Source organism: Quercus robur, chromosome 6 (assembly GCF_932294415.1).
Source record: "Quercus robur chromosome 6, dhQueRobu3.1, whole genome shotgun sequence".
Taxonomy (NCBI): Eukaryota; Viridiplantae; Streptophyta; class Magnoliopsida; order Fagales; family Fagaceae; genus Quercus; species Quercus robur.
In genome coordinates this window covers 36,152,560-36,166,083 of record NC_065539.1, presented here as the reverse complement: position 1 = coordinate 36,166,083, position 13,524 = coordinate 36,152,560, and the positions used below count along the sequence as shown (strand labels likewise).

Below are 13,524 nucleotides of genomic sequence, written 5' to 3'. Positions count from 1 at the left end.
GTTATTAAGCAAATAACCGTTCCACACATACTATATAAGGATTCTTCGATGAGAGGTAAGGCATTCATACATTTTTATTCAAGAAAATACTCCCTTATTATAGAGAATTCCAAGTTCACTAACTTCATCATCGGAGGACTTTTGGCCAGTCCCCATCAGTCTCCTCTGATTCAGTGTTCTTGTTTACAGGATACAGGCCAAAGATCATCAGCGTTCGAGACTTATCAACCTACTGATATCCAAGGAACTATCAATTGGTGCCGTCTGTGGGAAGAGATTGTTTTACAGTTTACTTCTCCATGACAAAAGGTTGATGGTTCGGACTAGATTAAGGGCTACTAGCCCAGGCCATCAGGGAAGTAGCAACCCTCATCGCGATCGCCAATCTGCACCGATCATGCAAACATCATCTGTCCAACATGCGCAATCTATGGCGGCCGCTATGGTGGAGTTGACTCGCCAAAACCAAGAGTTAAAAATGGAGATTAATATGAGGAGCCAGATGCGTGAAGAACGTGAAGAAAGAGGACAAACACAGAGTCATGGTGATAGAGAGAATACTGAAATTGGAAGTTAGTTCAGAGGCACCACTTCACGAACGGTACCACACTTGAAAGAAGAAATAGACCAAATGAAGAAAGTCATGGAGGAAATGAAAGAGAATATGAGGAGGGTGAATCCGATAGAAGATTTGGTTCACAGAACTGATTCCCCCTTCATGGCTTCCATCAACGGTCACCCTCTACCATCAAAGTTCAAGTTGCCTTCTCTGGATTCATATGATGGAACACGCAACCCATTTGATCACATCGCCACCTTTAAGACCACCATGCATCTTCAAGGGGTGCCTGACGAAATAATGTGTAGAGCCTTCCCTACCACCCTCAAGGGCCCAGCACGAGTTTGGTTCAGCAAAATACCCCCAAATTCAGTAAGTTCATTTGAAGAGTTGAGCAAGTTGTTCGTTAACAATTTCATTGGGGGACAAAGGCACAAGCGTTCCTCGTCCAGCTTGTTGATCATAGAGCAGGGGGAGAACGAGAGCTTGCGGTCATTCATCACCCGTTTCAACAGAGAAGCCCTGAGTGTGGACGAAGCAGATGATAAGCTCTTATTGGCGGCCTTCCATAATGGGGTGAATTCAGATTTGTTTATACATAAACTCTATGAAAAAGAGCCCTAGTCCATGGCCGAACTTGTCCATTCGACTCAAAATTTTATGAATGCAGAAGACGCGATCATTGCTAAGAAGAGGAAGAGGTCTGAGAGAGTAGACGCAAACCCCAGTTGCCATCCTGAGCAAGGCCTTCGTCCAAAGAAGGGACAGACGGAAGAAAGGAAAGACCGAGATAGTAAGAAGCCAGACTCTTCAACACGGAACCAGCAATATACCCCTTTGAACATCCCACTTGAGCAGGTCCTTATGCAGATCCTTCCTTGAAGTGGCCAGAGAAAATGAAGGGAGATCCCAATAAGCACAACAGGAACAAGTATTGTCGCTTCCATAGGGATCATGGTCATGATACAAACGAGTGTTTTGATTTAAAGCAGCAAATTGAAAATCTCATAAGGCAAGGGAAGTTGAGGAATTTCCTTGGACGAGACCACAGGGACGGATGAACAAGCAATCACCTTCACGGATGAAGACGCTGAGAGAATTCATCACCCCCATGATGATGCTCTCATCATCACCTTATTAATTGTTGACTACACAACTAGAAGAGTGCTTGTGGACAACGGAAGCTCGGCAGACATTTTATATTATCCAGCTTTTTAGCAGATGAGGTTAGGACGAGACCAGCTCCGTCCAGTAAACTCCCCCTATTAGGTTTTAGTGGAATGAAGGCGCAACCCGTGGGTACTATTTCCTTATCAGTGGTAGTTGGGGCATACCCACGACAAATCACCAAGGATGTGAACTTTCTTGTGGTAGATTGTCCATCTTCCTACAACGCCATAATTGGAATACCAACTTTGAATAGTTGGAAGGCTGTTACCTCTACTTATCACCTATCAGTCAAGTTTCCAACAAAACACGGAGTAGGGCAGGTACAAGGGGACCAACTAGCTAGCAGTAAGAGAATGTTACTTGGCCATGTTGGCCATGGATGAACAAGTTCAAGCCATGAATATTGAAGAAAAGAGAGTTGTAGCAGAGCCTACTGAAGCATTGAAAGATATTTCCTTGGATGAAGATAACCCTAAGAGCTGTACCAGGGTCGGAGTAGATCTAGAAGAGAAGATTAAGAAGGACCTCGTCCAGTTTTTGAAGAAAAATATTGATGTGTTTGCGTGGAGTCATGAGGACATGCCGGGTATAGACCCTAGTGTCATTACCCACCGTCTGAATGCATGTTCTTCCTCCAAGCCAGTGCGGCAAAAGAAGAGGGTGTTTGCCCTGAGAGAGATGATGCTATCAAAGACGAGGTTCAAAAGTTGATGATGGCGAAGTTTATTTGGGAAGTGTACTACTCGGATTAGTTGGCCAATGTAGTAATGGTCAAAAAGGCAAACGACAAGTGAAGAATGTGCGTAGATTTCACTGACTTAAACAAGGCTTGCCCCAAGGATAGTTATCCGCTGCCACGCATTGACTAGCTGGTAGACTCAACTGCGGGGCACAAGTTGCTTAGCTTCATGGATGCTTTTTCTGGATACAATCCGATAAGGATGGACGAGACAGACCAAGAGAAAACATCCTTTGTCACCAGTCAAAGCTTATTCTATTATAAGGTGATGCCATTTGGCTTAAAGAACGCAGGGGCGACATATCAGAGATTGGTCAACCACATGTTTCGCCCGTAGATTGGGCGGAATGTGGAAGACTATGTAGATAACATGCTAGTGAAGAGTCAGGACGAGGGAAGGCATCTAGATGACCTGCAGGAGACATTTGACACATTGAGACAATATCACATGAAGCTGAATCCTAGCAAATGTGCTTTTGGAGTATCATCAGGGAAATTCCTTGGCTTTATGGTCTCCCACAGGGGAATTGAAGCGAATCCTGATAAAATTCAAGCAATACTGGACATGAAGCCTCTGCAAAATACCAAAGAAATCCAATCCCTTACTGAACAAGTTGTTGCACTCAACAGGTTTGTCTCTAAAGCCACTGACAAATGTTTGCCGTTTTTTAAGGTTCTTAGTAAAGCATTCGAATGGACCGATGAGTGTCAGAGAGCTTTCGAAGATCTGAAGGCATACCTTACCATGGCTCCATTACTAAGTTCATCAGTAGTAGGAGAGGAGTTATATTTATACATAGCAGTAACCCCGCATGCCATGAGAAGAGAAGAAGATAAAGTGCAAAGATCTGTGTATTATACGAGTAAGGTATTGAGGGGAGCAGAAGGACGGTATCCACAAATGGAGAAATTAGCCTTCGCATTGATCACCGCTTCCAGGAAGCTGAGGCATTATTTCTAGGCACATGTCATTAATGTCATGACAGATTATCTGCTCAAGAAGGCAATAAATAGATTGGAAGCTGTAGAACGATTGATCCAGTAGGCTGTAGAGGTCAGTGAGTTTGACATTAGATATCAACCAAGGCATGCCATAAAAGCTCAAGCACTAGTAGATTTCATTGCGGAGTTTACCCTAAGTCATGATGAGACAGAAGATAGTAAGAGATGGGTCGTCCATGTGGATGGTTCGTCTACACGGCATGTAGGTGGAATTGGTGTGGTCCTACAATCCCCAGAAGGAGACAAACTGAAACATAAGGTTCGTTTACAGTACCAAGCAACTAACAATGAAGTCGAGTATGAAGCCCTTCTCAAAGGGCTAGAATTAGCTAAGTCTGTGGAAGCCAAGTCTATACTCGTCCTGAAGGATTCTCAGTTGATTATGGGGCAAGTAAATGGGATGTATGAAGCAAAGGAAGAACGGATGAGGAAATATCTTAGTAGGGTGATGCGCCTTATGAAAAGATTTGAAAAAGCTGACTTCGTTCAAATCCCAAGGGAGGAGAACGTGGAAGTTGATACCATAGCAAAAGAAGCCTCAGCGAATGAATCAATGGACGAATCTGATGAAGTTCAGTATATGCCAAGTATAGATATCCCGGGAGTACAACAGGTGGATAGTAGAGGAAATTGGATGATTCCGATTATATCATACTTGAAAGATGGATGACTACCAGAAGAGAAGGACGAAGCCAGGAAGTTGAGAGTGAGATCGGCTAAGTACGTTCTTATGGACGAAGTGCTATACAAGAGAAGCTTTTCCCAACCTTATCTTAGGTGCTTAGCTCCAAACGAAGCAAACTACGTACTAAGAGAAGTTCATGAAAGAGCATGTGGCAATCACTTAGGAGCCAGGTCATTTGTCCACAAGGTCGTCCGTGCAGGGTATTACTGGCCAAATATGCAAGCTGATGCTAAAGCATACGTCAAGGTCTGCGACCAGTGCCAATGGTTTAGTAACGTCCCCAGACAACCATCAGAATACATCACCCCGATGGTGGCACCATGGCCCTTTGCACAATGGGGACTAGACATTTTGGGTCCTTTCCCTCTAGGCACAAGGCAGATGAAGTTTCTAGTGGTGGGCATCGATTATTTCACAAAATGGGTGGAAGCTGAACCGTTAGCAAATATCACACAACAGAATGTAAAAAATTTCATGTGGAAGAACATTGTGTGCAGATTTGGAGTACTGAAGGTATTGGTGTCTGATAACGGACGACAATTTGATAATGCACTGTTCAGGGACTTTTGCTTACACTTTGGAATTCAAAACCATTATTCCTCACCTGCACACCCCAAGCCAACGGCCAAGCTGAAGTTGCAAACCGATCCTTGTTGAAAATCATCAAGACTCGGCTTGAGGGGGCAAAGGGAATATGGCCAGACGAGTTACCAGGAGTTTTATGGGCGTATAGGACCACAGTGAGAACCCCTACGAGAGAGACTCCTTTCAAGCTAGCCTATGGAAGCGACGCAGTCATACCTGTAGAAGTACATATGGCCAATCATAGGGTGATGATATATCAAGACAAGGATAATGAGGAGCAACTCTGTTTGAACCTCGATCTGATAGACGAGGTAAGGGCAGACGTAGAACACAGGGCAGCAAAGTACAAGAACCTCATGGCTAGGCAGTATGATGCGATGGTGAAGCCAAGGCGTTTCAACATAGGAGATCTCGTCCTGAGAAAAGTCTCTTTGTCAACCAAAAACCCAGCACATGGGAAGTTAGGCCTAAATTGGGAAGGACCCTATAGAGTTATCAACTGTAAAAGGCAAGGATCCTACTACTTGGAGGCCCTGGACGGGAGAAAATTGGAACATCCTTGGAATGTGGAGCACCTGAGGAGGTACTATCAGTAAAAGTGAACCTATGGACGAGCTTGGACCTTGTCCGTCTACTTATGTTCTACTTATGTTTGATGCTGTTTGTGTTTGATACTAATGTTTGATGTTGTTTGTGTTTGAAACTACTACCTTATTATTTATTATGATTGTGTCATGATTATGGACAAAGTTATGAAGTTTGTACTTATTAAATAAAAAGGCATTAGTATGCATGTGCCTTATTTGTAAACGATATTTATGTTATGTACAAAATGTTGTGTGAATTTTACATCTCCATGCTATTTTCGTCCAAGCCAACCCACAAGGGGACTGAAAGATTCAAGACGAATAAATTCTCTGGACATAGAGATGTAACGTCTAAATTTTCCTAAGTAAAACAAGGAAAAAACCTTAGGTACACTCGTCCAACTCATGGACGAGTAAAAGCCTTATAGAGCATTTTCGTCCAATTTAAAGGTGAGAATCAAAAGCCAGCTGAAACAATCCAACCTCTGGACGACAGAAAAGTTAGGCAAAATATTTATCCCTAGCCGTAGGACGATCCTGGGACTGACCCTCAGGACGTTTTCCCTCACCCACAACTTCTTTCCCTTTGTTTTCTTTCATTGTTGACATTCCTAAAATGAGATAATAAGCAGATCAGGAATGTATAACATAGAACTTTCAAAAAAAAAAAAAAAACAAACAAAAAACCCTAGGCTTAAAACTTACTTTTGCGCACAGTAACCTCATGTGCAATAGCTTCGTTTGATGGCTCAGGACCCAAACCCCACTTGGCAAGACGTCTAAGAGTGACAAGAGAATGAAAGCTCCTGTCTGTGTGAAGACGAGCCCTGTGGACGTGATCACAATGAAATTTGCTTAAAGACGGACGCTTGGCGGCTACAACACAGTGAGTAAACAAAGGTTAGCAATTGTAAACAGTTCAAATAGAAAGAGAAAAATAAAGATAAACAAGGGGAAGGGATGTACCTTCTGGACGAAGGTCCCTAAGTCCCCAGTATAAGGAGGAAAGGGATCCCTGCCAATGTCCACAGGGTTCCCTGCCCAGAAACCAGAGACAAAGATGAATTTCGTCTTCCATTTTCTATCAGACGAAACTAGGGACTTGATTAACCTACAATCATTCCCCCTAGCAGTGAACTGGTAAAAACCCTCAGACTAACTTATTTAGGAAGGTTTATAACAATAAAGGAACTCATTCACAGTGAAAGGACGATCCCCACCAAAAACTTCCCTCCACAAAATTTGCATGGAGATAACTAATCTCCACGCATTAGGATTAAATTGACAGATGCCTAAACCTAACTTGACCAACAACTCTCTAGCAAAGGCATTTAATGGAAACCTAAGTCAACCAAGGAAATAAGCTTCATAGACGCCTATTCCAAAGTGAGGATCACAACACCACTCTCCACGAACGAGCAGCCTAGGGTTAAACTCGTCCGAAATTTGATACCAGGATTTAAGATTATTTAATCTTTGTTCATCCATCTTAGAATGAATGCCTACTGCACAACTAAAGACGGTCTCCTCCTCGTCCGTCAGATTAGATTGAGGGACGCTGGACGAGGAGCCAGCCTGAGAGCCAGAAACTCTTCTAAGTTGCTCCTGGACGACTTCAATAGGGAACCCAGGGGCTCCAGAAGAATAATTCTCGTTTATACTTCCTCCACTACCGTCACTAGTATTGCTAGAACTAGACCTATCACTACTATCCTCATAATACTCGTCTATAGCCTTATCAAGGCTATCAGTAGACGAAGAAGCAATTGACATTTTTGACAAAAGAAACTCAGAACCTAAAGACGGAGAGAAGAAGAATACCTGGCTCTAGACGGAAGAGGACTCTAGACGCAGAGAAACTCCTAGACGAGGCTCTAGACGATGGATGTCAAGGAAGAAAATTTCTGAAATGAGAAGGGTTAAGGGAGGCATTCCACTATTTATAGGATGTTGACTTGGGCATTTGAACGACACCACCAATACGAAAATGACATGTGGCATCTACCTCAGAAAACTAAATCGACGAGATCAGTCGCCAATAAAAAAATAACACGTGGCACATTGATTTATTAACCAATTATATACGTCCAAGGACGTGTCGGCAGCTTACCCAACTCGTTGGATGACCCACATGGATAAGGGGGCAACTGATGGTGTCACAAAAAACATCAACTCCTGAACTCGTCCATATGGCTCGTCCAATGAAAGACAAGCTAGGGCGAATCAGACAAACGAAGTGATCGTCCCAAGCATCCTTGCTAACCTCGTTCGTCTTTGGACTGACGAGATCCCATGGGAATCTTATCCATCCTTAATCATTTTTACAAGGACAAGCCGTCCTAGATAGTCTCGTCCATCCTTAATGAAAGATGGACGAGTTCACTGGATTAAACTACTAAGTGCCAAATTCTACATTAACTATTATGGAACGATCTGTCCAACTAAGGTAACTTCCATAGCGGTTATGGAAGTTACCCCCAATTCTCCGGACTCCTCGACATTAGGAACGGTTATTAAGCAGATAACCGTTCCACACATACTATATAAGGATTCTTCGATGAGAGGTAAGGCATTCATACATTTTTATTCAAGAAAATACTCCCTTCTTACAGAGAATTCCAAGTTCACTAACTTCATCATTGGAGGACTTTTGGCCGATCCCCACCGGTCTCCTCTGATTCAGTGTTCTTATTTATAGGATATAGCCCAAAGATCATCAGCGTTCGAGGCTTATCAACCTACTGATATCCAAGGAACTATCACTTATCATTATCAATCTCATCTACTACAAGTGAAACAGTATCTCTTTCAGTATTTCCAAGTGAAACAAAGTATGTATCTAAGAGGACGAGAGTCAAAGAAATGCGTTGTTGTCACTTGATAATGCCACCTGAGTTATAGACACTTATAATTTTCTAATTTTTTTTTTTTTTTTTTTAAATTCAAGAATTTGTTTAAACCAAAAGCATGTTGCTTATAGGCACTTAACACAACCAACTAACTTTTATAGTGATGATATCATTAGGAAACTTTAAATTCAGCAAACTTAAGAATCTATATATTATTTAACTTTTATTTTTTTGTGTATTTTATTATTTTTGACATTTAGAATTTATTCATTTATTTTATTTTATTTTTGCGTGTGAAAAATATAGATTGACCTGTAACCCAATCAACCCGACCCACTTGCAACTTGTTTAGGATGATCCATTTTTAACCCAAACCTAATTAATCCAACTTATTACCATGTTTATTTCAAGCCCTACTCTCCTTTGCCCTACTATTTGCTGAGAGAGAGAGAGAGAGAGAGAGAGAGAGAGAGAGAGAGAGATTCAAATTCATATATTTTCATTGGTTTCGTTGCATATAAATGTTAAAAATTGTTTGAACTAAAATATGTTACGAAATTTATGACTCTTAGCCAATCTTTCACAGGTCATGTCAGCTAAATATGAACCCTTTTATGCATAAAATATTAAATAAATTAGACTTGAACATATTGTTTTATCTTCTTTCCAATACAATTAAGAGAATAAAGAATAATAATTAAAAAAACTCTAATGTAAAAATTTAATAATATGTATATAAATTCTTGACTTTATAGTTCACTTTTTATCCTTAAACTTTCAGACAACTTTTCCCCCTAAACTATTGCAAGTGTTACATTTTCTTTCTTCTTTATATTTAACATAAAATTTATAAGTTTGTTTTTTGGTAAATTAAATTGTGTAAAGTTAGATTGACTCTAGTGTTTTTTTGTAAGTCATTTCCTGTCGTTGTCAACCCTATGTAAATCGTAATAAATTCTTCAATCTGGTAAATTGCAGGTAAAATTGGAACGAAATATTGCCCAGAACATCTTGATTTCTTTTTTTTTTCTTTTCCTTTTTGTACAAAATATTTTATTAGAACCACTAAACCCTGGTCTTCTTGATCAAGCTTTAAGTCTGGGATTTAGAAACAACGGAAAAAAAAAAAAAAGTTTCAAGGGCGAGAGAACAGATTTTAAATAAAGACATTTGCTAAATTGAAAGGGTGCTATACTCTTTTTTCACTTCCTCTGCCAGCCATCAATAACATCAAATAATTTCATCTCAGAGCGTGGAAACTACAGTCTATAACAACTGAGCAAAACTCAAGCAATTCACATTCACATGTCCATTATCATGTACCAATCTATTTACTTATGCATAAAATTTCACCAAATTCATATGTAAAAATCCACCACAACCCAGTCACTAAATTATCTCTGTTCAAATATCTTTACCATCTACAGCACAGTCCTATAGATTTCAAGAACACTTCATCATATGATAGGTCTAGATAATGTTTCCGGATGCATGCAGATTCCATTACAGGGTTAACCTTTACTGTTGATACATGACAACCTTTATTTTTGCATCACTGTTAATCCTGTAATCTGCCAGTGAACGGTCATCCCGCAATGCTAGTCCATTAAAGTATATTTCCTTCACAGGAGATCGCATTTTCTTCTCAATCATAGACTTCAAAATGCGAATGGTAGTAAACTTTTGTATTGGGTTCCCAATATGATTTAATTGCATCGGAATGATTCTTTGTGAAGGCGAAAAAACCATACTGAGAGTGGAATGCATCTGGACACCATAACTTGCTAGATCACGGTTATCTTCAAGCCTTTTTCCAGCGAACACAATGCTCTGATGATGACCAGGAATCCTCAGTTTCTGAAAAATCTTGTCCTTGACATCCCCGAGGGTAGATTGTTGTTTCACATCAAGAGTAATGGTCTTCCCACTCCATGTCTTGACAAATATCTGGATCACAGCAGGAAACATCTCTAAGATAGTTCCTTCTTTGATGTCATAAGAAGCCAAGGTTTTGCAGTCTTCAAGTTTTTTCCCAGCATAGATCAGATCCCAATCATTCATCTGGACACCTATCATGCTCCCAGCTATTGCTTTGACATCACGAGTGGTAAACAGGAGTTTAAGTTCAAGTTTCAAGATCTCTCCTGTCCCTACTCTCACATAAATTGGTAAGACATCTTTTGGATTGTAAACCAAATGAAGGGTTGACTTATTTGAAATATTGAGTGAGGATACAATCCCATCATCTTCAAGTACTTTTCCATCATAGATAAGAGTATAGTGATCTGATGGAATCCCTTCCTTGGCTTGAATAATTGATTTGATGTTTTGGACGGTATCACAAGTCCTCACTTCAATTTCAATGGTTCTCTGATCTGATGGTATTTTAATAAATATCTTCAGTCCAGCTAAATTCTGAAGAACAAGGTGGAGAGTGGAGCCCTGCTCAATACCATAATCCACTAGCCTTTGGTCATCCTCCAGCTGATTACCAGCAAAAAAGAGCTCCTGATGATTCTCAGAAAGAGCTTCCTTCTCACGTAATAATGCTTTGAGATTGCTTATTGTTCCATTCCGTTCAAACTTTAAGGCTACTGTCTTTATGATCTTCAAGTATAAACTTATCTGTTGCCAAAAGTAAGCATAATTTACTAAGAGCAAACAAAAATTGTTTAACAGCAAATATTCTTTGACAAACATAATATCCCAATTTTGTTTTATGCATCAGGGAACGGTTCACTATATATATATATATATATATATATATTACGTGAGAGATATATATAGCTAGAGATACAACTGGGGAAAAAACAAAAGAATATACTGCTGAAGCTCTTGTAACCATGAGAATGGAAGATTGATTGGAGCTGAGCGGTAACGCCACTGTAATAGATACCTAAAAGACCTAGGAAGCTAATCTTAGCTGCAGTTTATGCATGTATACTAAGACGTGGAAAATGAAATTCAGTTCATATGAAAAATACACAGAGAATAATCACTTCTGTTAAAGTATGTATTCTATCTTGATACGTGTTTAAAAACACACGCGCACACACACACACACACACACACACATATATATATATATAGTAGTGCATGTTATCTGTACATGTATATAATCTAGAGATGTGATAATGTCAAAAAATAGCAGGACCAAATCAGAAGCTTGTGCAAAAGTAAAAGCATGCCTATCACGCACAAAACAAAACTTTTTTTTTTTTTTTGGCAATAATGTTTGCGCAATGCAAGAACCAAGAATCAAGCACCAAACAGAAATCCACATGTTATAAAATCTTGGCTCTTTGTCCTACCCCTAAATCTCTTCATTCAATTCAGTATACAAGCAAATGTTAACCATGCTCTTTTACTGCACTATTTTTTTTACTAAAAATGTCAGAGAAACATTCAAATCCTACCTTAAAATTGGGTTTTCCACCCTTTATACACTTCACAATCTCTATAATCTCAAGCAATAAGCACTCTTGAAAAAAAAAAAGCTTCAAACCTGAGGCAATTGTTAATGGAAATGGGTACAGATGACTAAATTACTGTCTAGCACAGTCCAGGAACTTATATATAAGAGCGTCAATGCCCCATTCTCCTATGGGTCATTTCACTCCCTTTACACACACATATATGTGCTACATTAATAAATGACAACCCTTTATTTATTTATTTATATATTGGTTAATTACACATGCATTAAGATTTGAACCCAAGACCTCATCCTCCATCCCATTATTATTGGAGGACAAAGTTCCATTTGAGCTGGAGCTTATTGGCGCCACACAAATCATCCATCATTCATCAAACTGGTTCCACTATAATTCAAATGCCTAAGCTATACAAAGATCGCTGTGAATATCATTAAACTTCATTTCACCCAATTTCTATTTTATATATATGTATATATATATATTTAAAATTTTATTTTTATTTTTGACAAATCCAACATTGGATTACTTTGCCTCTTTATAATCTCCATACTTACAAAAATATAATGATGATCAGGATGAATAACTATTTCATTCATAGAATGTTTAAATTTAAAGCGTTTTTTCTTTGAATTAAAAAATTTTAAACAATCAATGCACTTATTTATTGAATTGTAAATAACATTTAATTAACATGAAATTTAGCATGCGTGTTAAGAACAAGGAAATGTGTAATGAAAATATAGCAAACAAAAAAGGAAAGAAGAAAAAAAAGAAATGGACCCTGATATTCTTAAACGCGTTCGGAATGTTCATCTTCAAAACACCTAGAGTCAACTCAACTTCACCACCCTTTTTTTTTTTTTTTTTTTTTTTTTTTTTTATTAATTCCCCCTGTTTCTCACAAAACAAACACTTCACAGAGACAGAGAGTAACCCAAAAAAAACACTAAGAATCTCAACAATGAACGCAATTCAAGAATCACGAAAACTCGATAATAGAAACCCAAGTAATAATTATAAAAATAACAACAAAAAATCTATCTTTAACTTGTAATATAATATACACATACGTACAAACAGAGACATAGGGATACAGAAAAGTAATCGAAACGAAGAATTTGATACAAAAAAAGAAAAGGAAAAACAGAACCTCTTCATCGGTGGAGTTGGAGGAAGAGGAAGAGCTTGACGGGAATCTACGATTTGGGTTTCTCCGTGGTTCCATGGAAACCAAAAAGCTGAAAATACTAACAAAACCCTCCTCGTCTTTGGAGATGCTCTTAACACTATGTTTTTATTTTATTTATATATTTTGCTGAAATGGAATCTCTATTCTCACAAACGAGAGCATCAAAATAAACATAAACAAAACAAAACGAGAAAAATGGGCTTTCGACACTTTGTTCCAAAATTAACGGGGGCCTTGAAAATCTTTCTTTTGGGCCCAATTTTCGAAGCTCATTGGCGGCCTTTGTGGCCACTCTTCTAGTCTAAAGTGTAGGCACCCAATTGGACAGCTTGGTTTGACATAGCTTAAGTTGTTCTTGATTATGAATTTTTTGTTTTTAGTTGCAACCATTTGAAAGAAGAAATGCTAGTGCCACAAAATAATTTACAATTTTTATCATAATTCGTTACGTGGAGAGTTGTGAGTGGTGAAAATAAAATAGTAAATCTATATGAGTTCACATCTCGACTGCAATTCACCACATGGCGAGTTGTGACAAAAATTGTAGATTATTTTGTGATCCTAGCATTTCTCTTTGGGGAGTGTTTCTTTGTGTTTAGATAGAGATTTTGACTGCCATTGGTTCGTGTCATAATTCATCTAAGAGTAATTAAAATGCTTCATGTAGCTCTTGGCCTCTTTCACTTCTCAATTGGTCCTCTCCGAGATGGGTGTAAATTCCG

General features: G+C 39.0%; 1 protein-coding gene across 1 annotated transcript; it reads right to left on the bottom strand.

Moving 5' to 3' along the window:
* Positions 1-9,488: 9,488 nt before the first annotated feature.
* Positions 9,489-12,961, bottom strand: LOC126688610 (uncharacterized). The gene is made up of 2 exons (XM_050383365.1): positions 12,764-12,961; positions 9,489-10,801 (listed from the first exon to the last, which is right to left on the bottom strand). The coding sequence occupies exons 1-2, from the start codon at positions 12,836-12,838 to the stop codon at positions 9,695-9,697; spliced, it is 1,182 nt and encodes a 393-aa protein (XP_050239322.1). The 5' UTR covers positions 12,839-12,961; the 3' UTR covers positions 9,489-9,694.
* Positions 12,962-13,524: the final 563 nt, after the last annotated feature.

Coding starts and splice junctions, on each gene's coding strand:
- LOC126688610 (XM_050383365.1), bottom strand. CDS start 12,838: ATGGAACCACGGAGAAACCCAAATCGTAGATTCCCGTCAAGCTCTTCC. Junction 10,802..12,763: donor CCAACTCCACCGATGAAGAG/GTTCTGTTTTTC, acceptor TTTTGGCAACAG/ATAAGTTTATACTTGAAGAT.